Source organism: Syngnathoides biaculeatus, chromosome 7, assembly GCF_019802595.1.
Source record: "Syngnathoides biaculeatus isolate LvHL_M chromosome 7, ASM1980259v1, whole genome shotgun sequence".
Taxonomy (NCBI): Eukaryota; Metazoa; Chordata; class Actinopteri; order Syngnathiformes; family Syngnathidae; genus Syngnathoides; species Syngnathoides biaculeatus.
The window spans coordinates 29,511,787-29,539,703 of NC_084646.1; the positions used below are offsets into that span (position 1 = coordinate 29,511,787).

Consider the following 27,917-nt stretch of genomic DNA (forward strand, 5'->3'; position numbering starts at 1 on the left):
AATCTTGTTCTTTCGGTCATGACCTACAGCTCGTGACTATAGGTGAAGGTATGAACGTAGATCGGTGAATTGTGAGCTTCGCCTTTCAACTTAACTCCTTCTCTAGCACAACAGACCGATACAAAGTCTGAATCACTGTAGACATCTTCCTGTTGAGCTCTTGTTCCTCTCTTCTTTCACCTGTGAACAAGACCCGAAGATCCTTGAACTCCTTCACTTGGGGCAGGATCTCAGCCCAGACCTGGAGACAGCACACCACCATTTTGAAGGCCATGGTCTCAGATTTTGAAGTGTTGATTCTCATCCCAGCCACTTCACATTCAGTTACGAACCTCTCCAGTGAGAGTTGGAGATCACCGCTTGAACACAACAGAACCACATCATCTGCAAAAAGCGGAGTTAGAATACGGAGGTCAGTAAACTTGACCCCCTTTATGCCTTGGCTACACCTGCAGATTATATCCATAAAAGTTATGAACAGTATCAATGACAAAGGACATTCTTGGTGGAGTTTAACCCTCACCAGAAATGAGTCTGACTTACTGCCGGCAATGTGGGCTAAAATCTGGCACCAGTCATACAGGGGCCCAACAACTCATATTAGGTGATTCAATACCCCATACTGCCAAAGGACTCCCCACAGGATTCCACAAGGGACATGGTTGAACAGCTTCTCCAAGTCCACAAAACACATGTAAACTGGTTGGGGAACTCCCATACACCTTCGTGGATCCTGCCCAGAATGAAGAGCTGATACATTTCTCCTCCTGAAACTGAAGTTCAACTTCCCAATGGACACTCCTCTCCATCACCCCTGAATAGATCGTATCAGGGAGACTAAGGAGTATGATTCCCCTGTAGTTGGAACACAAGACACCACCGCAGTCTGCCATTCCAGAGGCACTGTCCCCGATGTCATCACGAGGTTGCAGAGACGTATCAACCAGGACAGCCCCACAACATCCAGAGCCTATAGAAACTGTGGGTGAACCTCATCCACACCCTTGCCACTTTTTAACCACCTCAGTGACCTCAACCCCAGATAAGAGACCCCTCCTCAGAGAACTCAGACTCTGCTTCCTCATGGGAAAGGAATGTTGGTGGAATTGAGGAGGTGTTTGAAGTATTCTCTCCACCGACTCACAACATCCTGAGTACTGGAGAGGAGGTTCCATTGGCAAGTTGAATCTCAGATTCAGGAGTAGCAATGGGATTTTCGTACTGGCCATGGAACAGTGGAGCAGCTCTACACCCTTAGGAGAATCCTTGAGTTCGCCCAACCAGTCTGCATGTATTTTGTGGACTTGAGAAGGCGTTTGACCATGTCCCTCGGGGAGTCCTGTACGGGGTTATGGGGTACCAAACTCCTTGATACAGGCTCTTTGTTCTTGTACAACCGGTGTCAGAGTTCGAGGTGCATTCCCGGGAAAAAGTTGGACTCGTTTGAGGTGAGAGTTGGAAAAACTCTTGGAAAAAACATTTTTTTCAGTTTCACAGTTACAGAGAATAAACAGCACAGACACGTACTATTTGAATTTCAAAATAATGGACTTTAACCCATGGCACGGTGGTGCAACTGGAGAGTGTTGACCTTACAGTTCAGAGGAATGGGGTCCAAATCCCGGCCCCGGCTGTGTGGAGTTCAGATGTTTGCCCCATTTTCTCTGGACACTCTGGTTTCCTCCCACATCCCAAAAACATGCATTAATTGGAAACTCTAAATTGCCGCGAGGTGTGATTGTGAGTGCAACTGTTGTCTATCAACTGTTGTCTGCTATTTGGCTGTTCACTTTTCAGGGGTAGATCTGGTCCCAATTAAATGTGAAAAAACAAGCGATTACTGTAGAATGATCTGTGAATCATGTTCACCCTCTATATAACTGAATACACTACAAGACAATAATGCAGCCCTATGGGAGCACAAGCCAGTGCAATCTGGAGGCCGGTCCCAAGTCCGGATAAATGCAGAGGGTTGAATCAGGAAGGGCATCCATTGTCAAACTGTGCCAAACAAATATGAGCTTTCACCTAAAGAATACCATACCAGATCTGCCTGGGTTAACAAACCAACGTTAGCCTGCAGGGCGTCAGTGGAAATTCAGCTATTGTGGGTCGAAGACAAAGAAGAAGAGGAAAGCAGATTCATTGACAGAAGAAAAAGAGGAAAGCACAGAGCCTACAACTGAGTGTAAGGACTTTGAATGTCGCGAGTATAACAAGAAAAGCTCAGGAGTTGGTTGATATGATGATTAGGAGAAAGGTTGACATATTGTGCATCCAAGAGAGCAGGTGGAAAGGTTGTAAGTGAAGAAGTTTAGGAGCAGGGTTTGCATTATTTTACCAAGGGGCGTCAGAAAAATCCGAAAATCTCTGTTGTTCCTCTCCCATAGCAGGTCCCACTACATGTTTTCAATTGGGACTGTCTCAGTGTGGCATCTGCAGATGATGTTGCCGAAAATATGGCTGCTACTGGGATGTCGAGTGAGACTTCTGCAACTTTGCGCATGGATGACATTTTTTTTTTGATAGACATTGAAGTGAATAATGTTATTTGTATTTTTTATTAAAATATCAATTTTAGAATGTTTATAGGAATGTCGGTTGGGCTCCTAAGGTGGATGTGGTAATGTATCAGAGATCAGCTCTGAGCCCCTTCTTGTTTGCTGTGGTAATGGATAGGCTGACAGATGAGGTTAGACTGGGACCCCCTTGAATCATGATGTTCGTAGATGACATTGTGATATTCAGTGAAAGCAGGGAGCAGGTGGAGGAAAATTTTGAAAGATAGAGGCATGCACAGGAAAGTAGAGGAATGAAGATTAGCCAAAGTAAAACAGAATATATGTGCGTGAATGAGAGAGATGGAGATTGAAGCTCCAGGGAAATGAGATAGTTAAGTTGGACGATTTCAAATACTTGGGGTCAACAATACAGAGCAATGGAGAGTGTGGTAAGAAAGTGAAGAAACGGGTCCAAGCAGGTTGGAACAGCTACCGAAAGGTGTCTGGCGTGTTATGTGACAGAGGTTTATAAAACTGTCGTGAGGCCAGCCATGATGTTCATGTTAGAAATGGGGGCACTGTAGAGACAGGAAGCAGAACTGGAGGTGGTAGAAATGAAGATGTTCAGGTTCTCTCTAGAAGTGAGCACGTTGGTTAGGATTAGAAATGAGCTCATTAGCAGGACAGCCAAAGTTGGATGTTTTGGAGGCAAGGTTTGAGAGAGGAGATTTTGATGGTTTGGACATGTCTCGAGGCGAGAGAGTGAGTATATTGGTATAGAAGGCTACTGAGGGTGGAGCTCCCAGGCAAAAGAGCAAGAGGAAGACTAAAGAGAAGGTTGATGGGTATGGTGAGGGAAGACAAGAGGGCAGTGGGTGTTAGAGAGGAAGATTCAGGAGATAGGCTTGGATGTAAAAAGATGACACACTGTGGCGACACCTCATGGGACAAGCCAAAAGAAGAAAGAAAGAAAGACAGAAAGAAAAAGCCACTCGAAGACAATGTATTTTATGTTCAAACTGATAAACTTTATTGTTTTTTGCAAATAATCATTAACTTGGAAAATTATATTATACATATATATTATATTATATTATTATGGAGGTTACTTTCGGCTTGTCCCTTTCGGGGTTGCCACAGCGTGTCATCTCAGATGAACGCACATATATGTTTGGCACAATTTTTACGCCGGATGCCCTTCCGGACGCAACCCTTCTCAGGGAGTGGAGGCCCCAGTGGGATATGAACCCACAACCCCTGGTTTACCAAATCAGTGCTCTAACCACTGAGCTACGGGGCCTCCTTCATATTATATTATTATATATTATATTATTATATATTTATATTTATATATATTTATTATATAATTATATATTATATATATACCCCCAAAAAATTGGGGCAGGTGGCAAAAAAGACTGACAAATTTGAGGAATCCTCATCAAACACTTGTTTGTAACATCCTGCAGGTGAACAGACTTAATGGGAACAGGTGGGTTTTTCAGTTATTTACAAGCAAAGATGTTGCAAGGTTGACTTCTTTATAAAAAAAAAATGCTGGAGAAAATGGTTTACGGAACAACATTCCTCAATGTCTAATTTCAAGGAATGTAGACAATGTAATGTCTACAGTTCATAATTTTGTCAAAAGGAGAAAATCAGGAGCAATTACTGCATTACAATGCAGAAAAACAACATTTAATGCCTGTGACCTTTGACCGCTCAGGTGGTCCTGCATCAAAAACTGACATCAATGTGTTAAGGAAAGGGGTGCTCAATGTGTCTTAAAAGAGCAATGCATTTAGATTTATCTGAGCAATTAGATTAATTTGCCATGACTCTGCCATGACAATAACTTTCAATAAAAATGATGAACTTTCAGAATCTCTTCATGTGAGAATGTACTTAACCAAAACCAAAAAAAGTTAATGTTGTTTTTGTCGCGACCCATCGGTACGGAGGAGGACCCAAATGCAGGACTCCGGACACGCAGAGGCAGTTTGGGAAAAGTGTTTATCCGTTCCAAGGGCGGGGATCAGGCAGGCAGTTAAGTAGAGCAGCGGTAACTAAGACGTCGGGCATAAAGAGCAGGTCCGCAGGCAAGCAGGGGTCGGTACACGGGAGATCGATCAGAGATAGCAGGAATATCAAAGACGTCAAGCCTCCGGGGTCGGTCGGAGGACAGGCGGAGGTCAGTACACCAGGGTTCACGATCAGGAATGCGGGAGTGCGGGAACGAGGCATGGGTGGTGACAATCTGGCAAAGCCAGACCATCCACTGGGTCCTATATATACAGGGGTTAATCACTGCCGATGAGGCGCAGGTGTGCGCCTTCTTATCAGTACAGCTGTGTGGAGACCCGCACAGCCAGGGCTGGACCAGCAGTACCATGACGGTTTTGGGCTTTCTTGGATACAGTATGGCAGGGGTGCTCAATGCAGGGATCATGATGGAGGCAGTCTTGCTTGATTGCAGGCGTGCCCCCCCCCAAAAAAAAAAAAAAGTCAGCCAATGTTCTTTCTAAACTACACGCATGCACAATTGTGCACCGCTGGTGCAGTCACTTCACAGATATTCTGTGGCGCACAAAAAATAATAATAATCCAATGCAAATTGTTGGTGAAAGTTAAAAAAAGAAATGTTGTTGTTTTAGGATGCAATGACTGTCGGAGTATGTGAATAATGGAAGAAAAAGTGATTAAACTGGATCAGATTTTCTTTTTTCGTGGGGGAAAGATCTGGTCTGAAGCCAAAGTAGAAAGTGCAGGATAAGATGGTGTGTAATTTTAAAATTCCACCTTAGCACAGCCTGATCCAGGATTAAAGCACAGACAATACAGTGCACAAAAAGCTAATTCTGTATTTTAAATATATACATATATATACACAGTATAATTGGATCGGGCATTTCACATAAAAGGTAACTCAATGTGCTTTACATCATTAAAAGCATTAAAATCCCCCACTTACTCCCCAAAAACACCTTACAAAAAAAAGGACAATTAGAACGGATTACAGTGCAAGAAATATTGAAAAGAGGAAGTACTCTAAAACGCATGCACAGCCTCCAGTGCTCTGTTTTTTAGAAGAAGCTCCACAGCAGCTACCGTATTTTCCGAACTATAAGGCGCACCGAAAAGCCTTTAATTTTTTCAAAAGCTGACGGTGCGCTTTTATAATCCAGTGTGCCTTATATATGGATCAACATTGAGTCTTTAGTGCAGCTCCATCTAATGGAGTCATAACGTAACCCCAGCCTCCACTGGAGCGTCTATTCTAAATGCCTTTTAATGCGGTGCGCCTTGTATATGAAAAAAGTTTTAAAATAGGCCATTCATTGAAGGTGGGCCTTATAATGCAGTGTGCCTTATAGTGTGGGAAATACTGTACTTTAAGAGCTTTGGAAAACTCACCAGACTGAAGTGAGCAATTGATTATTTGCTGCAAATCAGCTAGCACTGACATCATAATAGTTTTGAAAAAGTCAGATTCTATTGAGTCAAGGCAGCTTGTTGATGGCTTTAGCTGCTGAACCATTTTCTCTACATTTTTTTTGGTCAATGTATCAATTTCTGACATGGTAATAGAATTTTCACAGGGTGGCTTCAGATGTAAAATAATTTTAACATTTTGCTGATTTATGCTGACATTTGACCTGATGAATTGTATTTTTTCACGAAAATAACAGTGGAAACTCATTGCATTTATAAGCTGTTATGAAATCTGGAGGGGGGGTGGTTGTGAGCTTGTCAACCACAGCAAACAGAGTGCAAGTATTTTTGAAGATTTTACTGAGGATTTCAGAAAAGTGTTGCTGTCTAGCCCTTACGAACTCTTGGTTAAAATTACAAAGACACTGTCTGTACCAGTCATCCTCAATTAATAGTTCAGTTTTTCTCCACTTGCCTTCTGCTTTCCTATGAATTGTTTTCACATGACATCACCCCTTGTACTGCCTCGAACTGCGGAGATTTTCGATCCCTGAGCTCCGTTACTCATACATAACCTAGGTGGACGACATTAAGTTTCTAACTCCATTTATTGAAGACGCGACCGACAGCACATCAAACCCAGACTGACTACAAGGCTAACTGGCATACACACATCATGGGACTCAGGACTGAATCACAAAAGGTGCAGTATTATACCCTTGATCTTTTACTCTATGTGACAGAAATCACGAAGGAGGAGCAGTGGAATGGACACTTGTCTGCTCAAGACACTTCGTAAATGGTTAGTTCAGTCTTGTTTTTTATAGTTGGGCTGTTGTAACTAACGAAAACTGCTGTAGTGAGTGGTGAGCACTGTAACGACTGTGGACCATTCCTCGTTGATATAAAAGCATATTCCACCGCTTTTTTGTTTTCCGTGTTAGCATACTACATACATACATAAAAAAATATATATGAGCACTTACCTGTATGCTAAGATGGAAAATGAAAGGCGGTGGAATATTATTTTTTTAATATTGAGACAAACTGCATTTAATCTATTTTTTCAAAAATTAAAACCTGTATTTTAGCTCACCACAAACAAAGTGAAATGTTTCTTATTTGTTTAAAATTTGATGACTGGCAGAAAGACAAAAGAATAAACAAATCCAGTATTTCACAAAATTCTCAAATCCTTTCAAGTGGCTAACAAAAAAAGGATCTTAACTGTAATGTTGGCATTCTGAAAGAGTATCGATTAAGCTTGTTAGTTTCGATCGGCGACACGACGATTGAGGTTAAAGCCGGTCAGCGTGATAGCAGCGTCGGGAGCTTGTCCACAAAGCCATGTCTTGGTGAAGCACAGAGCCGCTTCATTGCGAGGCTTTGAAGAGTGCGCTGATTAGCAACTCTGGAAAAAGCGTCAGCGAATTGGCGAGAGTTGTTGAAAAAAAGTCAGAAGAAGTGTCTGAGTCCCGAGACGCCCGTGAAACACAAAAACACAAACGGTAACGGAAAGCATTCCGACGTCTACAACACTGGTACGTGTTAGGTAGAGAGGTTAAATGGCGGCGCATAGTGGCGTATGTGTAATTCAGCAAAAAAAATGTGACGTCAGTGAAAATAACTCATGGTTTGATTTAGAGCTCTTGACCATTATTGTGGTCCTCCACAGTGTTCTAGGTCGCTTCAAGATGGTCTTTGTTTTAACTGGAGCAACAGTATTCATGGCATTTGATATTTTCGAGGTGAATTTATCTGAAAGTTCATCAACTGTCTTAGCATTCACAGTTTGTGGCACAGTCACAATCTCCATAAATTTAGTGGCAGTATTGTCATTTATGTACATTTTCCTAATAGACATAGAGGTTGTCTGAACTTTGGAAGTATCTGTAATTCACAAAATACACAAGAATAGTCAGAAATAGCTTCATCCTTTATGTCAATTGAGAGAGTCTCAACATCCTGAGAGATAACCAGGGCTAAGATATGACCTTGAGTGTGGATTGGACACTTAATATGTTGAAGAGGTCAAATGTGTCTTGTATGGCAAAGAATTCTTTGGATTCCCCCCGGCCCACATGTTATTCTCAACATGAATGTTAACATCTCCCATTATGACAAAATAGTTGGAGTTAGTACAAATAACTGAGGACAGTTGTGAAAAATCCTTCATAAAATTTTCAATTGTATTTCAGAGGGCTGGAAAATATTAAAACAATAACCTTTGAGTTACCTTTAACTAAAAAACATAGATATTCAAAAGAGCTTATATCACCCAATATAATTTCTTTACACTGAAAGAATGACATAAAAATAATGATACTGCTACCTTTTTTTCTTTATTCTAATTATTAATATATAATATAATTATTAATAAAATTTAAAATTGCTGATGTTTACTCATTTAAAATGCTAATAAAGCCAGAACTCATGTGTTATTGTCGACATGATGATGTCATGGAGAAACATATGCTGCCAACCAAACGTCTTTCTATGGACGTCCCTGCTTATTTCAGCAAGACAATGCCAAACCACATTCTGCATGTGTAACAACGTGGCTTTTTAGTAAGAGTCTGGGTACTACAATGTGTGGTGCATTATGAATCGTAAAATACCTCAACAGAGACTGTTGAAAAGCTGAAGCTTTACATCAAGCAAGAATGGTAAAGAATTCCCCCCACAAAACCTCCACAATTCATGTTCTCTGTTCTCAAATATGTATTGAATGCAGTTAAAAGAAAAGGTGACGCAACAGAGGTAACATTTTTGGGAGTACGTTACAGCCAGGCGGAGGAGCTGGAAAGTGTTGGCCTAACAGTTCTGAGGACCCGGGTTCAACTCCAGCCCTCCCTGTGTCGAGTTTGCATGTTCTCTCCATGCCTGTGTGGGTTTTCTCAGGGCACCCCAGTTTCCTCCCACATCCCGAAAACATGCAACATTAATTGGACACTCTAAATTGTCCTTAGGAGTGATTGTGAGTGCAGCTGTTTGTCTCCATGTGCCCTGCGATTGGCTGACTTATTGCCCTCCAGCTCAGCGCTTATACATTGGCGTTCACCACAATGGACAAGACGGTAGCCCCCCCTGCCTTTTCCTGACTGTTGTTTGTGCCTATGCACCAAGCAACAGTTCAGAGTACCCACCCATTTTGGGGTCCTTAGAGGGAATGCTGGAGAGTGCCCCTCCTGGGGATTCTATCAATCTGCTGGGGACTTCAATGCTCATTTTCCAGGAGTCCCATCGAGCATTTTTGACCTGTGGGACTCATGAGGCAGCTATTGAGTACCGGCTAGCCAAGCGAAATGGAGCTTTGGTGGGCGTTAAAGCAAAAACATGTCCATGGGAGCAGTTTGGTAAGGCCATGGAGAAAGACCTCCAGACATCTTGGAGGAAATTCTCATCCACCATCTGGCATCCCAGGAGGGAGAGCCAATGCAGCATCAACACTGAATAGTTTTACAGAACTGTGGATTTGTTTGCCTTTGTTGTGGAACAGTTTTGCTCTACAACAGGGGAGTTTTAAATACTCCCTCTGCTTATTTTTAAAAATGGTGATCATTCTGATGTTTGTTGAAAATGCAGTTCGACACCTGGTTAAGGACAAGCTAGAAGACAGAAAAAGGGATGACAGAACCAGATGTGGGAAATGAACAAGGGAGTACTACTGACAAAAAAAAGAGGAGGAAACCGGATCCATCGTCAGAAGAAAAAGAGGAATGCACAGAGCCTACTACTGAGTGTAGGGACTTTGAATGTTGGGACTATGACAGGAAAAGCTCAAGAGTTGGTTGACATGATAATTAGGAGAAAGGTTGATATTCTGTGCATCCAAGAGAGCAGGTGGAAAGGTAGAAGTTTAGGAGCAGGATTTATATTATTCTACCACGGAGTAGATGGGAAAAGAAATGGAGTAGGGGTTATTTTAAAGGAAGAGCTGGCTAAGAATGTCTTGGAGGTGAAAAGAGTATCAGATCGAGTGATGAGACTAAAATTTGAAATTGAGGGTGTTATATATAATGTGGTTAGCGGCTATGCCCCACAGGTAGGATGTGACCTAGAGTTGAAAGAGAAATTCTGGAAGGAAGTAGATGAAGTAGTTCTGAGCATCTCAGGCAGCGAGAGAGTTGTGATTGGTGCAGATTGTAATGGACATATTGGTAAAGGAGACAGGGGCGATGAAGAAGTGATGGGTAAGTACGGCATCCAGGAAAGGAACTTGCAGGAAAGGAACTTTGAGGGACAGATGGTGGTCGACTTTGCAAAAAGGATGGAGATGGCTGGAGTGAACACTTATTTCCAGAAGAGGGAGGAACATATAGTGACCTACAAGAGCGGAGGTAGAAGCACGCAGGTGGATTATATTTTGTGCAGACGATGTAATCTGAAGGAGGTTACTGACTTTAAAGTAGTGGTAGGGGAGAAGTGTAGCTCAACAGCATAGGATGGTAGTGTGTAGGATGACTCTGGTGGTGGGTAGGAAGCTTAAGAAGACAAAGGTAGAGCAGAGAACCATGTGGTGGAAGCTGAGAAAGGAAGAATGTTGTGTGGCCTTTCGGAAAGAGGTAAGGCAGGCTCTCGATGGACAGCAGAAGCTCCCGGAAGACTGGACAACGACAGCCAAGGTAATCGGAGAGACAGGCAGGAGAGTACTAGGTGTGTCTTTTGGTAGGAAAGGGGAGAAGGAGACTTGGTGGTGGAACCCCAAAATACAGGGAGTCATCCAAGGAAAGAGATTAGCGAAGAAGAAGTGGGATACTGATAGGACTGAGGCGAGGCGAAAGGAGTACATCGAGATGCAACGTAGGGCAAAGGTAGAGGGGGCAAAGGCTAAACAAGAGGCATATGAAGACATTTACACCAGGTTGGACACGAAAGAAGGAGAAAATGATCTCTACAGGTTGGCCAGACAGAGGGATAGAGAATGGAAGGATGTGCAGCAGGTAAGGGTGATTAAGGATAGAGATGGAAATGTGTTGACTGATGCCAGTCGTGTGCTAAATTGATGGAAAGAATACTTTGAGAAGTTGATGAATGAAGAAAATGAGAGAGAAAGAAGAGTTGAAGAGACAAGTGTGAAGGACCGGGAAGTGGCAATGATTACTAAGGGGGAAGTCAGAAAGGCACTACAAAGGAGGAAAAATGGAAAGGCAGTTGGTCCTGATGACATACCTGTAGAGGTATGGAAGCAATTTGGAGAGATGGCTGTGGAGTTTTTGAACTTAATCAACAGAATACTAGTGTGCGAAAAGATGCCTGAGGAATGGAGGAAAGGTGTTCTAGTTCCCATTTTTAAGAACAAAGGGGATGTTCAGAGCTGTGGGAACTATCGAGGAATAAAGTTGATGAGCCACACAATGAAGTTATGGGAAAGAGTAGTGGAGGCTAGACTCAGGACAGAAGTAAATATCTGAGAGCAACAGTACGGTTTAATGCCTAGAAAGAGTATCACAGATGCATTATTTGCCTTGAGGATGCTAGTGGAAAAGTACAGAGAAGGTCAGAAGGAGCTACATTGTGTCTTTGTGGATCTAGAGAAAGCCCATGACAGAGTACCAAGAGAGAAACTGTGGTACTGCATGCGTAAGTCTGGTGTGGCACAGAAGTATGTTAAAAGAGTACAGAACATTTATGATGGCAGCAGAACAATGGTGAGGTGTGCCTTAGGTGTGACAGAGGAATTTAAGGTGGAGGTGGGACTGCATCAGGGATCAGCTCTGAGCCCCTTCCTGTTTGCAGTGGTAATGGATAGGCTGACAGATGAGGTTAGACTGGAATCAACTTGGACCATGAAGTTCATAGATGATATTGTGATATGCAGTGAAAGCAGGGAGCATTTAGAGGAACAATTAGAAAGATGGAGACATGCACTGGAAAGGAGAGGAATGAAGATTAGCCGAAGTAAAACAGAATATATGTACATGAATGAGAAAAGTGGAGGGGGAAGAGTGTGGCTACAGGGAGAAGAGATAGCGAGGGTGGATGACTTCAAATATTTAGGGTCAACAATCCAGAGCAATGGTGAATGTGGTAAGGATGTGTAGAAACGGGTCCAAGCAGGTTGGAACAGCTGGCGAAAGGTGTCTGGTGTGTTATGTGACAGAAGAGTCTCTGCTAGGATGAAGGGCAAAGTTTACAAAGCAGTGGTGAGGCCAGCCATGATGTACGGATTAGAGACGGTGGCACTGAAGAAACAACAGGAAGGAGAACTGGAGGTGGCAGAAATGAAGATGTTGAGGTTCTCGCTCGGAGTGAGCAGGTTGGATAGGATTAGAAATGAGCTCATTAGAGGGACAGCCAAAGTTGGATGTTTTGCTGACAAGGTTCGAGAGAGCAGACTTCGATGGTTTGGACATGTTCAGAGGCGAGAGAGTGAGTATATTGGTGGTAGGGTGCTGAGGATGGAGCTGCCAGGCAAAAGAGCAAGAGGAAGACCAAAGAGAAGGTTTATGGATGTGGTGAGGGAAGACATGAGGGCAGTTGGGTTAGAGAGGAAGATGCAGGAGATAGGCTAAGATGGCAAAAGGTGATACGCTGTGGCCGAAAGGAAAAGAAGAAGAAGAAGAGTACTACTGACAAGTGGTGTCGTGTGATTCTTGTTAGTATATGTACACATGTTGGTATAACCTGTGTTGTTATTGTTGGTCCTAGCACAAGCAATTAAAGCCTATATTGTGTCTATCAAACCTATTAAAGATTGAACATCATATCACAAGCATGTTTTTTTTTAACCATAAAGAGCCCCTGTGCATCAACTCAAGCAGCTAGCATTTAACATTTTGCGACTTTGATGTACACTGTAGGTTTATGGCTGAGCATTTATGAGACTAGACCATCTGACTAGGAATAAGAATATTCTTGGTGTTGCTACAAGTTTTGGAAATGCTGGATTTTTTTCGAGCTAAAATTAAGAATTCGGGCAGCACTGTGGAGCAGCTGTTAAGTGTTGGCCTCACAGTTCTAAGTCCAAGTTTTACTCCCATCCTCCCACATGCATTATTTGGACACACTAAATTGCCCTTGGTGTGATTGTGACTATTTTCTGTCTCGATGTGCCCTGCGATTGGGTAGTCACCAGTTCAGAGTGTACCCTGTCTCCTGCCCGTTGACAGCTGGGATAGGCTCCAGCAGTCCCGCGACCCTTGGGGATAAGTGGCTAAGAAAATGGATGGATGGATGAAGAATTCTCAAAAAAATACATATATTTCTTTCATCTCCTTCCACCAAAACCCTCCTGTGTTTGAGTGCATCATTTTACTCTTCTTTTCTGGCCATATTTGGCATGTTTTTCACCTATTGATTACAATTTTAGTTATTTACAGACCTTCAGATTGCTCATTTGTCACATACTAAGTGCAGTGAGTAAAAAGCACACTGCATGTACCACTATGGTTGCATTATACTGTCCTTGTTACGTTAAAAAAAACAAAAAACGAAAAAAACAAGCTCCACATTCAACAATACTCAAGAATTAAAAAAGACATTCCAAAGCCTGGATGGTTAATGTTATGTTAGTAGACTAACGTTAAGATCACTGATTTGTACTGTTAACTTTGTCCTTCGAATCTCATGACGCAGCATCATAGAGAAAGGTTCATGTGACATCAAACTGGTGTTTGCGTGGCATTTCACTCTAAATACTATGACACTTTCACCATTTTTTTCTTGATAAGTTAACTCTTTTCAATTCAGCGTCACATTTTGTAACCCCTGTGTTCCCACTCCTCTACCAAATATCTTAACTTACATGTCCACACATCTGTGAGCAAACCATTTTATGTCACAGTTGTCACTGCCTGCTTGTCTTCATGGCCATCTCAACACTAAAATTGATTTGATACTGTGCTTTTGAATGTGTTTTTTTCTGCACAAAATGCTAAATTTGACCTGCCAATTGTGATGCAAAATTGCTTAGTTTTCTTGTATTTATTCAATGTACTCAAACTGTAAGCGGGAGGAGGCCCCATAGCTCAGTGGTTAGAGCACTGGTTTGGAAAACCAGGGGTTGTGGGTTCATATATCACTGGGGCCTCCACTCCCTGAGAAGGGTTGCGTCAGGAAGGGCATCCGGCGTAAAAATTGTGCCAAACATATGTGCGTTCATCTGAGATGACACGCTGTGGTGACCCCGAAAGGGACAAGCTGAAAGAAACACACACTCAAACTGTGAGCGAGCCACAGTGTTGTGGCCAAACACAAACACCATGTAGCGGCTCGTATCTGAAGCTTGCTCATACTGCAATTTTTGGATCACCCTGACAAAGTGGATAAATTGGTACACTTTTAAGTCAAGTTAATTATCACAATATTTTCCAGGAGTAACAGCTATTTGACACAACTCCATCGAGACACTCAAATACTTATTTTCTTCTTGAAAATCACAATCATCATGGAATAAAACGACAGCAGAGTCTATTGATACCACTGGAAGTTACAAATATTTGCTTTATTTCTTTGTGACATTGAAATACTCCAATGACTACACCTTTTGGGAATATAGTCTGTAGGTCACCACACATTAGCCTGTCTGAGAAGCAGGTTGTTTTGAAGTAGTGAAATGAAAAGTTTTTGTTAACCTTGGATTTTCATGGTTTCCCTCTGGGTGCGCTGGTATCCTCCTATGGGAAACATGCTTGTTTCATTTGTTTCAGACCATGGATGTGAATCATCTTGTCTGTTTCCAAGCATTCAGTCCTGTTATTGACTGGAGAATTGTGAGGTGTGCTCACTCACACATGCCCTTGGCAAATTGAGTGGGATTAATTTGTGCGATAGATTTTATATGATGAGAGAACCTCATTGGGTGTTTAACTGTTTCAATGCGACAGTTATGTGTGTTTTTATTTGATCTTGATAAATGTGATGATGTCCACCTTTTGTTATTTTTACATTGAGAATGTAAGAATAATTAATTCTTTCAGACTTTCTGATGACTGCAAGAGTTTGAATTAATCAGGGCTCATAATTTTACACCCATGGAAGTCCTGATGGTTTTTTTTTTTTTTCTCCCAAAGGCATTTTCCACAACGAATAATGACATTGGAGCCGATGCAAATATTACTGTAAGTCAGTCACTGCCAGTGTCATTGTTCATGTTGGACATACGTTATAGAGGCATAGTAAGTACACTCAATTGGAAAACTTTATCTGATGTATTAGCCCACCTGTCTTGAAAACAAGAAGAGGACCATCCAGCATTTATTGCTGTTTTGTGTTTTATTTTGGTGAATTCTCAACTATTTAATTTTGAGCAGGAAAGAGCATTCATACTGGATTCAATTGTATCCATCCAGATTTTAAATAACTCAGTGAAATTAATCAGGGATAGCTGTTAAACTTTGCTTTATAGTTATTAATGTATATATGTATTTTATTTTGCTTTATGTATTAGAGCGGAATTAAATGGTAGTTTGAAAAGAAAAGCAAGATTCTTTAAAAATTACACAACCAATTCCAACTCCCCCTCCTCGAGCTGTCACCTTATCATGGAAGAGGGCTTTGTTCGTCCCAATGATCATAGTGAAGAAAATAAGTATTTGAACACCTTGCTATATTGCAATTTCTCCCACTTAGAAATCATGGAGGGTTACGATATTTTCATCGAAGGTGCATGTCCACTGTGAGAGAAATCATCTAAAAAGAAAAATACACACGTTAATATTTGGTACAGTTGCCTATTTTTGCAATTACAGAGGGCAAACGTTTCCTGTAGTTGTTCACCAGGTTTGCGCACACTGCAGGAGGGATTTTGGCCCACTCCTTCACACAGATCTTCTCTAGATCAGACAGGTTTCTAGGCTGTTGCTGAGAAACACAGAGTTTCAGCTCCCTCCAAAGATTTTCTCTTGGGTTTAGGTCTGGAGACTGGCTAGGCAACGCCAGAACCTTGATATGCTTCTTATGGAGTCACTCCTTGGGTTTCCTGGCTGTGTGCTTCGGGTTATTGTGCTGTTGAAAGACACAGCCACAACCCATCTTCAATGCTGTGAATGAGGGAAAGAGGTCCTTCCCCAAAATCTCACAATACATGGCCGTGGTCATCCTCTCCTTAATACAGTGCAGTCTTCCTGTCCCATGTGCAGAAAAACACCCCCAAAGCATGATGCTACCACCCCCATGCTTCACAGTAGGGATGGTGTTCTTGGGATGGAAGTCATCACTCATCTTCCTCCAAACATAGTTGGTGGAAATGAGACCAAAAAGTTCCATTTTGGTCTCATCTGACCACAAAACCTTCTCCCATGACTCTTCTGTATCATCCAAATGGTCATTGGCAAATTTAAGATGTGCCTTGACATGACTGCACTGTAATCAGGAGAAGATGACCGTGGCCATGTATTGTTAGATTTTGGGGAGCAACCTCTTTCCCTCTGTCAGAGCATTGAAGATGGGTTGAGGCTGGGTCTTTCAACATGACAATGACCCGAAGCAAACAGCCAGGAAAACCAAGGAGTGGCTCCGTAAGAAGCGTATCAAGGTTCTGGTGTGGCCTATCCAATTTCCTGACCTAAACCCTATAGAAAATCTTTGGAGGTATCTGAAACTCCGTGTTTGTCAGCGACAGCCCAGAAACCTGTGTGATCTCGAAAAGATCTGTGTAGAGGAGTGGGCCAAAATCCCTCCTGCAGTGTGTGCAAACCTGGTGGACAACTACAGGAAACGTTTGACCTCTGTAATTGCAAACAAAGGCTACTCGACCAAATGTCAACATTGGTTTTCTCAGGTGTTCAAATACTTATTTGCAGCTTTATCACACAAATAAATTGTCAAAAAAATCATATATTGTGAGTTCTGGATTTTTCTTTTTAGATTATCTCTCTCAAAGTGGACTTGCACTTACGATGAAAATTTCAGACCCTTCCATGATTTCTCAATAGGAGAACTTGCAAGATAGTAGGTTATTCAGATACTTATTTTCTTCACTGTAAGTTGTCTAGGAGTTCATGCCCTTGGAAGGGTAACTCATGGCAAAGAGGTCCAAGGTGAAAATCAAACGAAATACAACACCAAAACCCCTATGACGAGTACAAAAATTGGATCTTAGTTTCCCTTACCCGGACGAGGCTAACCGGGGCCCCCTCTGGAGCCAGGCCTGGAGGTGGGGCTCGAAGGTGAGTGCGCTTGCAGGTAAGGGGACGGATCCTGACTGTCGTTTGTGCTTATGCACCAAACAGCAATTAAGAGTACCCACCCTTTTAGGAGTCCTGAGAGGGAGTGCTGGAAAGCGCCCCCTCTGGGGACCCCATCATTCTGCTAGGGGACTTCAATGCCCATATGGACAATGACAGTAAGACCTGGAAGGGCGAGATTGGGAAGAACAGCCCCCCTGATCAGAACCCAAGTGGTGTTCTGTTACTGGACGTCTGTGCTCATCACGGATTGTCAATAACGAACACCATGTTCAGGAATAAGGATGTCCACATGTCTACCTGGCACCAAGACACCCTTGGTCGCAGTTCGATGATCGACTTTGTGGTCGTGTCATCGGATTGAGACCACATGTCTTGGACACTCGGGTGAAAAGAGGGGCAGAGTTGTCAACTGATCACCACCTGGTGGTGAGTTGGCTCTGATAGTGGGGGAAGATGCCGGTCCAACATGGCAGGCGCAAACATATTGTGAGGGTCATCTGTGAACGGCTGGCAGATTCCCCTGTCAGAAGGAATTGACCCTTCCGTGGATATTGCGCAATCCGCGTCACTGACCAATCAGAGGCCAGAGATCTGCGTAGACCAAACCCCGTTTTTGCTCCCGCCATTTTCTCTGACAACATTGAATGGTCCAGTATAGGTTTAGTTAGCATTTTATCGCGTATTTGGGTTATTTAACAAAAAATATGGTTAAGAGGTGTAGTCACGCACTTTGTAATAGTGACGACAGGTATCCTGAAAGGCTACTTGGTGGAGTTCGATTCGTACCCTTTCCAAAACCGAAGACCCAGTACGAAAAAGGCCTTCGATGGATCAAACTTAGTGGAAGACCATATCATCAACTAAATCCATCTAATATCAACCGGAACACATATGTTTGCACGAAGGTATGCCCTATATTTGATTTTCAATACATGTCTCGTATAAATGAATTCGAAGTTCTTCGCTAGCATAACACTGCTGCATGTGAACGATTGACACACTTATTCTTTGTTGAGCGATATTTAGCGATGATCAGACTGCACAAACGTATTGATTTCTTGCTGGCTCGCGGCCAGAAGCTTAACCAGATGGTGTTTGCACGAAGATATGCCCTAAATTTGATTTTTAATACATGTCTCGTATATATGAATGAGACGTTCTCCGCTGGCATAACACTGCTACGTGTGAACGATTGACACACTTATTCTTTGTTGAGCGATATTTAGCGATGATCGGACTGCACTGTATTGATTTCTTGGTGGCTCGCGGCCAGAAGCTTAACGAGACGGTGTTTGCTCGAAGATATGCCCTAAATTTGATTTTTAATACACATCTCGTATAAATGAATGAGACGTTCTCCGCTAGCATAACATTGCTACGTGTGAATGATTGAATGAAATCAGAAGCATGGCGTCTCTCTCAGTTAAGAATGTATTGTATTTAGAATCTATAATATATCGTTGATTTGAATGAAATCGGAAGCATAGAGTCTGTCTCAATTCAGAATGTATTGTATTGTATTTGCCATTTTTACTGTTTGTCTTACGTGAGCGCATGTGGCGTGACGTCACTTCAGGAGGCATGGTTAAGTGCCCTGTACGGAGGGGTCAATTTCAACTCCTACCTCCGAAAGAAGTTTGCTCACGTCCCAGGGGGGTTGGGGGACATTTTGTCCGAATAGATTATGATCCGCGCTTCCATTGCTGACCGGAACTGTGGCTGTAAGGTGGTCAGTGTCTGTTGTAACGGCGACCCACAAATACGTTGGTGGACACCAACAGTGAAGGATGCTGTCAAGCTGAAGAATGAGTCCTATTGGGCATTTTTGGCCTGTGGGACTCCCGAGGCAGCTGATAGGTACCGACTGGCCAAGTGGAATGCAGCTTCGGTGGTTGCTGAGGCAAAAACATGGGCGTGGGGGGAGTTTGGTGAGGCTATGGAGAATAACTTCAAGACAGTTTAGAGGAAATTCCAGCGTCTCAGGAGGGGGGAGCAGTGCACCAACAACACTGTGTATAGTGGGGTTGGGGCACTGCTGGCCTTAACTCGGGATATTGTGAGCCAGTGGGGAGAATACTTCAAAGACCTCCTCAATTTCACCAACACACCCTTCCATGAGGAAGCTGACTCTGGGTGCTTTGAGGCTACCTCTGGGGTGGTTAAAAAGCTGCTTGGTGGCAGGGCCCCAGGCGTGGATGAGATTCACCCTGAGGTTAGGTGTTCTGGGCATGTCCCACTGGAAAGAGACCCCAGGGACAACTCAGGACACGCTGGAGAGACTATGTCTCTCGGCTGGCTTGGGAATGCCTCGGGATCCCTCCGGAAGGGCTTGAAGAAGTGGCTAGGGAAAGGGAAGTTTGGGTATCCCTGCTGAAGTTACTTCCCCTTTGACCCAACCCAGAAAAGCAGTAGAAAATGGATGGATGGAATTCCAACTCATTGGAGAGGTGTCACATTTACTGAGTAGTATATATAACATTTTATGCAAAGACTTTTTGGAAAAATATGAGGCATCCCGGAATCCAAATTGCCCCATCTGTCCGAACATAGTGTCAATATTTATTCTCTCAGAATGAGAAAGAAGCCGGATTTGACAAATAATAAGTGCTCAAATCCGGTTTACTGCCTATCTGATTTTTTCATTATTACTATTTACTTATTTTCAAAGGACACACTGTTAGATTTCTCTCCTGTGCATGGTGGTCGTTTGGTGATGAGCCGTGTTGTATTTGTGCCACTTTTGAGAATTTCGGCCAGATTTATTTATTTTATTTATTTATTTATTTTTAAATTGAGCCAGCCTTGGATGTTTTTTTTTTTGGATCGTAATTCTTCCATTTTGCCATCCTACCACATAGCTGAGACATATGAAGACGACAGGAGATTGTTGTCACATCTACTACAATACCGACTAGTTGCCAGGAATTCATCAGTGTTGCTGATCACCTCTTGGCAGGCTCTCTGACCATTTTTTTTTCTCGTCTTTCCATCTGCTTTGGAGGGAGTTTCGATTTCGGTGTGTTCTTGTTCTCAGGTGTTGTGTCATATTTTCTCCACTTGTCTGATGACTGAGTTCCATCGTATATTTAATGTGTTGGAAATGCTTCTGTACTCTTCTCCTGGCAGCTACATTTGAACTGTGACATCCCTCTGATCCTGTTAAAGCTCGCTGCGGATCGTCGCTTCTGGTGAAAGATATGACAACAAAAATCACAGAAAATGCCCACAACGACATCCGAACGTTATTCAGGGTCAATCAGGGTTACTTTAAATGATCGCAGGTGTGCTGAATCCCATTAACCCCCTGTTGAACCATGTTGCATTTTTGCACATGGTACATGAGGGCCACTTTTCCAGTTTACTGACTTGGCATTTGCCATGATTGACCAGTGTTGTACAATTTCAGATAACCCTGGTTGGTAAACAGAGGGTTAAACATTTGAATGTGATTGGTTAAATCCAGACTGCACGATGGCTCAGCTGGAAAGCGTTAGCTTCACAGTTCTGAGGTCCTGGATTCAATCCCGGACCCGCCTGTGTGGAGTTAGCATATTCTCCCTGTGTCTGCGTGGGTTTTCTCTGGGCACTCCGATTTCCTCCCACATCCCGAAAACATACAACATTAATTTGACACTCTAAATTGCCATTAGGTATATTGGTGAGTGCGCCTGTTTGTCTCTATGTGCCCTGTGACTGGCTGCCAACCAGTTTAGGGTGTACCCTGCCTCCTACTTGGTGACACGTGGGATAGGCTCCAGCACTCCCATGACCCTTGTGAGGATAAGCGGCTAAGAAAATGGATGGATGGATGGTTAAATCTGAATACAGCCACATACCCACTTATAGATTGGTGTACACACTTTTGGTAGCATATTTATTTTTACTTTACTTATCTAAAAGATTTTGAAATACATAATTCAATTGTACAGGTTATAAGTCACAATTAGTGCTGGAATAAGGTTTGATTTTTTTTCTTTGTCCCTATTTTGACTGCAGAAAAAGTTGACATTGTAATAGGGCTATGTAGACTTTATGTATCCCATCTGTGGTCAGGGATACAGTAGGTAATACAAAGCACCACATTTTGTTTTTTCTTAAGTTTACCAAGGTTGAATAACTTGGTAGCTCAAGAGTAATTCTAGTGTGTTGTGTTGGTTGGTGTGTTTTTACCACATCATTCATTCACCATTCCTCAGGTTGTTTCCCCTATTTGCTATATTCAGTGCAGGGCTGCACTGTAGGGCACCCTCAATGCTGTGATAGATTTGAGACACCTGAGCTCTGATGGGCAGCTAACAGGTTACTACACCCTCCCCCCACAATCCTAATCACAGCCATGAAGCTGACTCCTGCTGATAAACAATGTTCCAGCTCCCATGAAAAAAAGTCGTTGACAAGTAGGATTACATCGAGACCCTTGTTAAAGGTCTTGTCGGAGTGGACTTGTATGTTTTTCATTGGTCATTCTATGTACTCGGGATGTCAAATCAGTCTTCATTTTATAAACATCATATCCTTGTGTAACTGTGATTCGTGTAAAATTATAGTTGAGTTCCAGACTCAGCTCTCGTACCAATTAGAAGTGTCAAATGGGAAGATACATATCACTTTCAAACATCCATTTCGAGTAGATCCCTATTGATAAAGAAAAAAAAAAAAATATATATATATAATGGTGACTCGTTCGGGAGGGACAGACACAAAAAAGCAATTAATGAGCTGTTTTCAGTTTCATATATTTCCCAGGGTCTCATTGTTTTTGGTGAGAAATTGATCGGGAGCAGGCCTACACCCATGGGGGCTGAAAGATATTCGGTGTAATCTAAAATTAATTTCAGCACGGGTAGCTTTGTTTTGCAGTTTTCAGTTGCTGGATCTGTGACTCACTTAACTTTTTATAGGGAAGCTGGTGACCTTTCAAGGATTTGGAGTTTGAGATATATATATATATATATTATATATATATATATAAGTTATCTATTCTTTTCCTTTCGGCTTGTCCCATTAGGGGTCGCCACAGCATGTCATCTTTTCCCATCTGAGCCTATCTCCTGCATCTTCCTCTCTAACCCCAACTGCCCTCATGTCTTCCCTCACCACATCCATAAACCTTCTCTTTGGTATTCCTCTTGCTCTTTTGCCTGGCAGCTCCATCCTCAGCACACTTCTACCAATATACTCACTCTCTCGCCTCTGAACATGTCCAAACCATCGAAGGCTGCTCTCTCGAATCTTGTCTCCAAAACATCCAACTTTGACTGTCCCTCAAGTGAGCTCATTTCTAATCCGATCCAACCTGCTCACTCTGAGCGAGAACCTCAACATCTTCATTTATGCCACCTCCAGTTCTGCTTCCTATTGTTTCTTCAGTGCCACCGTCTCTAATCCGTACATCGTGGCCGGCCTCACCACTGTTTTGTAAACTTTGCACTTCATCGTAGCAGAGACTCTTCTATCACATAACACACCAGACACCTTCCGCCAGCTGTTCCAACCTACTTGGACCCGTTTCTTCACTTCCTTACCACACTTACCATTGCTCTGGATTGTTGACCCTAAATATTTGAAGTCCTCCACCCTCGCTATCTCTTCTCCGTGTAGCCTCACTCTTTCCCCTCCACCTTTGTCATTCACGAACATATATTCTGTTTCACTTCGGCTAATCTTTATTCCTGTCCTTTCCAGTGCATGTCTCCATCTTTCTAATTGTTCCTCTGCATGCTCCCTGCTTTCACTGCATATCACAATATCATCTGCGAACATCATGGTCCAAGGGGATTCCAGTCTAACCTCATCTGTCAGCCTATCCATGACCACTGCAAACAGGAAGGGGCTCAGAGCTGATCCCTGATGCAGTCCCACCTCCACCTTAAATTCCTCTGTCACACCTAAGGCACACCTCACCATTGTTCTGCTGCCATCATACATGTCCTGTACTATTTTAACATACTTCTCTGCCACACCAGACTTACGCATGCAGTACCACAGTTCCTCTCTTGGTACTCTGTCATAGGCTTTCTCTAGATCCACAAAGACACAATGTCGCTCCTTCTGACCTTCTCTGTACTTTTCCACTAGCATCCTCAAGGCAAATAATGCATCTGTGATACTCTTTCTAGGCATGAAACCATACTGTTGCTCTCAGATATTTACTTCTGTCCTGAGTCTAGCCTCCACTACTCTTTCCCATAACTTCATTGTGTGGCTCATCAACTTTATTCCTCGATAGTTCCCACAGCTCTGAACATCCCCTTTGTTCTTAAAAATGGGACCTAGAACACCTTTCCTCCATTCCTCAGGCATCTTTTTGCCCGCTAGGATACTGTTGAATAAGTTGGTCAAAAACTCCACAGCCATCTCCCCAAATTGCTTCCATACCCCTACAGGTATGTCATCAGGACCAACTGCCTTTCCATTTTTCATCCTTTGTAGTGCCTTTCTGACTTCCCCCTTAGTAATCATTGCCACTTCCTGGTCCTTCACACTTGCCTCTTCAACTCTTCCTTCTCTCTCATTGTCTTCATTCATCAACTTCTCAAAGTATTCTTTCCATCTATTTAGCACACTACTGGCTGCAGTCAACACATTTCCATCTATATCCTTAATCACCTTTACCTGCTGCACATCCTTCCCATCTCTATCCCTCTTTCTGGCCAACCTATAGAGATCCTTTTCTCCTTCTTTCGTGTCCAACCTGGTTTACATGTCTTCATATGCCTTTGCCACCTCCACCTTTGCCTTACGTCGCATCTCGATGTACTCCTTTCGCCTCTCCTCAGACCTCTCAGTGTCCCACTTCTTCGCTAATCTCTTTCCTTGGATGACTCCCTGTATTTTGGGGTTCCACCCACAAGTCTCCTTCTCCTCTTTCCTACCAGAAGACACACCAAGTACTCTCCCGCCTGTCTCTCTGATTACCTTGGCTGTCGTTGTCCAGTCTTCCGGGAGCTTCTGCTGTCCATCGAAAGCCTGTCTCACCTCTTTCCGAAAGGCCACACAACATTCTTTCTTTCTCAGCTTCCAGCACATGGTTCTTTGCTCTAACTTTGTCTTCTTAATCTTCCTACCCACCACCAGAGTCATCCTACACACCACCATCCTATGCTGTCAAGCTAAACTCTCCCCTACCACTACTTTACAGTCAGTAATCTCCTTCAGATTACATCGTCTCCACAAAATGTAATCTGCCTGCGTGCTTCTACCTTCGCTCTTGTAGGTCACAATATGTTCCTCCCTCTTCTGGAAATAAGTGTTCACTACAGCCATCTCCATCCTTTTTGCAAAGTCCACCACCATCTGTCCCTCAAAGTTTCGTTCCTGGATGCCGTACAGACCTATCACTTCATCGCCCCTGTTTTGTTTACCAACATGTCCATTGAAATCTGAACCAATCACAACTCTCTCGCTGGCTGGGATGCTGAGAACTACTTCATCTAGTTCCTTCCAGAATTTCTCTTTCAACACTAGATCACATCCTACTTGTGGGGCACAGCCGCTAATCACATTATTCAGAACACACTCAATGTTGAGTTCCAGCATCATCGTGCGATCTGATACTCTTTTCACCTCCAAAACAATCTTAGCCAGCTCTTCCTTTAAAATAACCCCTATTCCATTTCTCTTCCCATCTTCTCCATGGTACAATAATTTAAACTCTGCTCCTAAACTTCTAGCCTTCCTACCTTTCCACCTGCTCTCTTGGATGTACAATATATCAACCTTTCTCGTAATCATCATGTCAACCAACTCCTGAGCTTTTCCTGTCATAGTCCCAACATCCAAAGTCCCTACACTCAGTTGTAGTTCTCTGTGTGTTACTCTTTTTCTTCTGACGACGGATCCGGTCGCCTACTCTTCTTTGTCTTCGACCCACAGTAGCTGAATTTCCACTGACGCCCTGCAGGTTAGCAGTGCGGGGGGCGGGCGTTGTTACCCCGAGCCATGACCAATCCGGTATGGGATTCTTTAGATGAGCGCTCATATTTGTTTGGCACAGTTTTTACGCCGGATGCCCTTCCTTACACAATCCTCTGCATTTATCCGGACTTGGGATCGGCGTACAGATTGCACTGGTTTGTGCCCCCATAGGGCTGCATTATTACATATACTTACATATATATACTAGAGCTTTATTTATTTTTCCATCATTATGGTGTCTTTGGAAAAAATCATCTTTACTGCATAGTGAAGTTATAGTGATAAAAATCAGCATGCAGTTACTTCGAACTGGTACACTCCTTGAATTAAAATGATATTTCCATAACACCTATAACTTTCAAGTATACAGGAAAGTATGTTGAGAAACTAGGAGAGTGCAAGTTATTCTTTAAGTTGAAACAATATATTCTAAGTAGTACTTGAGTAGTGGTAATCTATGTATCAAGTCTCTGGTTCTGCACTCGATAGATAAAGACACTTTGGTATGCTCCAAGGCCAGGCTGGATATTAAATGGTTTCAGGTGAAATCTGCACTAAAAGAAGTGCTCACAGGTGCAAGGGTACAGCTAGTAAATGAAAAATACAAAATCATGATAATAAGAGCAAATGAGAAAATATCTGCCAATTATTATGAATAATCCTCAGAGAAATGCAATGTTTTTCAGAGGTTCAAAGCCATTTTCACAGACAGAACCAAGAAAAGTGTGAATGTGCAAGCACATTTGCACACACTGATTTATTTTCGGGGATGGAGGGGGGAGAAAATGACATTTTACATACTTTTGATGCAAAATGCAAAAAGCTCAGTACAAGACCTTGAATTGTATCATTTCCCATAATGTGTGGCTTCGATATTATTTTGTTTTAAATATGCATACATTGTGTTTTTTTTCTCTCCTTTTGTTTATAAATTTCAGGAAATTTGGACGATGGAAGGTGAACAGCCTGGCCTTGGAAATGCATGTGAACAATGGCGTTCCCTTGCCGATGGACCCCGAGTTCCTACAGACCATTAGAAATCTTGGAAGGCGACCCAGTCTCAGCTCCATAACTGACAAAATTATTCGGAAATACGGAACCCACTTCCTTCTTTCAGCCACACTGGGAGGTAAAATAACAATGGTTTTGTTGTAATATTCTATGTTATCCTACGATGAATCTGGTAGTCAGAACACTGGTGGACCCAAATGCTGGGAAGGAGGGACGGCAGGAGAGGAAGAAAAAAATGTTGCGGTTCACAAGACTTCTGAAAGTTTTTAATTATTTGGTAGATTTGTTCTTCAGCTATTTTAAATCAGTTAATATTCTGTGAACAACAACAGACAAAATACAGACCATCTGAGTCACTTATCCTCACAAGGGTTGCTGGAGTGCCAGAGCCAATCCCAGCTGTCATCGGGCAGGAGGCCCATCTCAGGCGCAGCCAAGTGGCTGAATTAGTTTTGAACTAATAACCTAACTCAGGTGTTAGGCCCCCCCACTTGTCACAAATGTTCTGTAAATGAGAATTATTCTCTACTTTCTACTCAATTACTGAAAGGGAACTGATGTTTTGGCTCTACCTGAAAAAAAATGGTTTGTGGTGATCAGAGGTGGGTAATAATGTGTTACATTAGTCACATTTACTCAAATAGCATCCATCCATCCATCCATTTTCTTAGCCGCTTATCCTCACATGGCTCGTGGGGAGTGCTGGAGCCTATCCCAGCTGTCAACAGAGGCAGAGTCTATCCTGAACTAGTTTCCAGGCAATTGCTGGGCTACTTAAATAGCATTTTGGATAAATTCAACTTGTTCAATAGTTTTATTATTTATGCACCCCAATGGGGGTACAAGCCAGTGCAATCTGTAGGCCTATCCTTAGAGATGACCAGGTGTCACGACCCATCGGTACGGTGGAGGACCCAAATGCAAGACTCCGGAGATGCAGAGGCAGTTTGGGAAAAGTGTTTATTCGTTCCAAGGTCAGGGATCAAGCAAACAGTCAAGTAGAGCAGCGGCAAATAAGACGTCAGGCAAGGGTCGGTAAACGGGAGATCGATTACAGATAGCAGGAGTATCAAAGATGTCAAGCTTACGGGGTCGGTCGGAGGACAGGCAGAGGTCGGTACACCAGGGTTCACGTTCAGAAATACAGGAGTGCGGGAACAAGGGATGGGTGGCGACGATCTGCCAAAGCCAGACCGTCCACTGGGTCTTATATATACAGGGGTTAATCACTGCCGATGAGGCGCAGGTGTGCGCCTCCTAATCAGTGCAGCTGTACGGGGACCCGCACAGCCAGGGCTGGACCGGCAGGACCATGACACCAGGTCTAAGATCTGACCTTGAGTTTGAGTTGAATTCTTAATATGCTAATGGAACAAACAATTCTTTGGATCTTATTTCCATGTTGTCAACATTAATGTAAAAGTTTCCTGTTGTGAAAAAATAGTCAGTACAACTAATTGACAGCAATTTTTAGTGCCATGGAGGTATATAAATTATCACAACAGTATTTTTTGTGTCAGCGGCACAGTGGATCAGCTGTAAAGTGTTGTCCTCACAGTTCTGAGAACTGGGGTTGAAATCCCGCCCTGCCTGTGTGGAATTTGCATGTTCTCTCTGTGGTTTGCTTGTATTTTCTCTGGGCACTCCGGTTTCCTCCCAAATGCAGTCCTATGGGGGGCACAAGCCAGTGCAATCTGTAGGCTGGTCCCAAGCCCGGATAAATCTGCAGCTGTGTCACAAATTTTGCCAAACAAATATAAGCGTTCATCTTAAGAATCCCATACCAGATCTGTTGTGGCCCAAGTTAACAACGTCTTTGAAAATAAATATGTGCCACCAGGATTTTAATTAAAAATCCATTCATTCAACCGTTTTCTTTGCCGCTTATCCTCACAAGGGTCGCGAGCAGTACTGGAGCCTATCC

General features: G+C 42.9%; 1 protein-coding gene and 1 non-coding gene across 5 annotated transcripts in view; both read left to right on the forward strand.

Moving 5' to 3' along the window:
- LOC133503969 (BMP/retinoic acid-inducible neural-specific protein 3-like) overlaps positions 1–27,917 on the forward strand; it is a 108,445-nt gene that overhangs the window by 12,305 nt on the left and 68,223 nt on the right. For 3 of the 4 annotated variants that reach the window (XM_061826011.1, XM_061826010.1, XM_061826014.1), the window contains one exon: positions 25,921–26,111. In XM_061826011.1, the coding sequence (XP_061681995.1) occupies positions 25,921–26,111 (191 nt within the window). Of the gene's footprint in view, positions 1–6,701; positions 6,736–25,920; positions 26,112–27,917 lie in introns of those variants that run through there. The other variant, XM_061826015.1, reaches the window with a different exon arrangement.
- trnas-gga (transfer RNA serine (anticodon GGA)) lies at positions 13,893–13,965 on the forward strand. Its single transcript has one exon. It is a non-coding gene; the product is annotated as a tRNA-Ser (tRNA).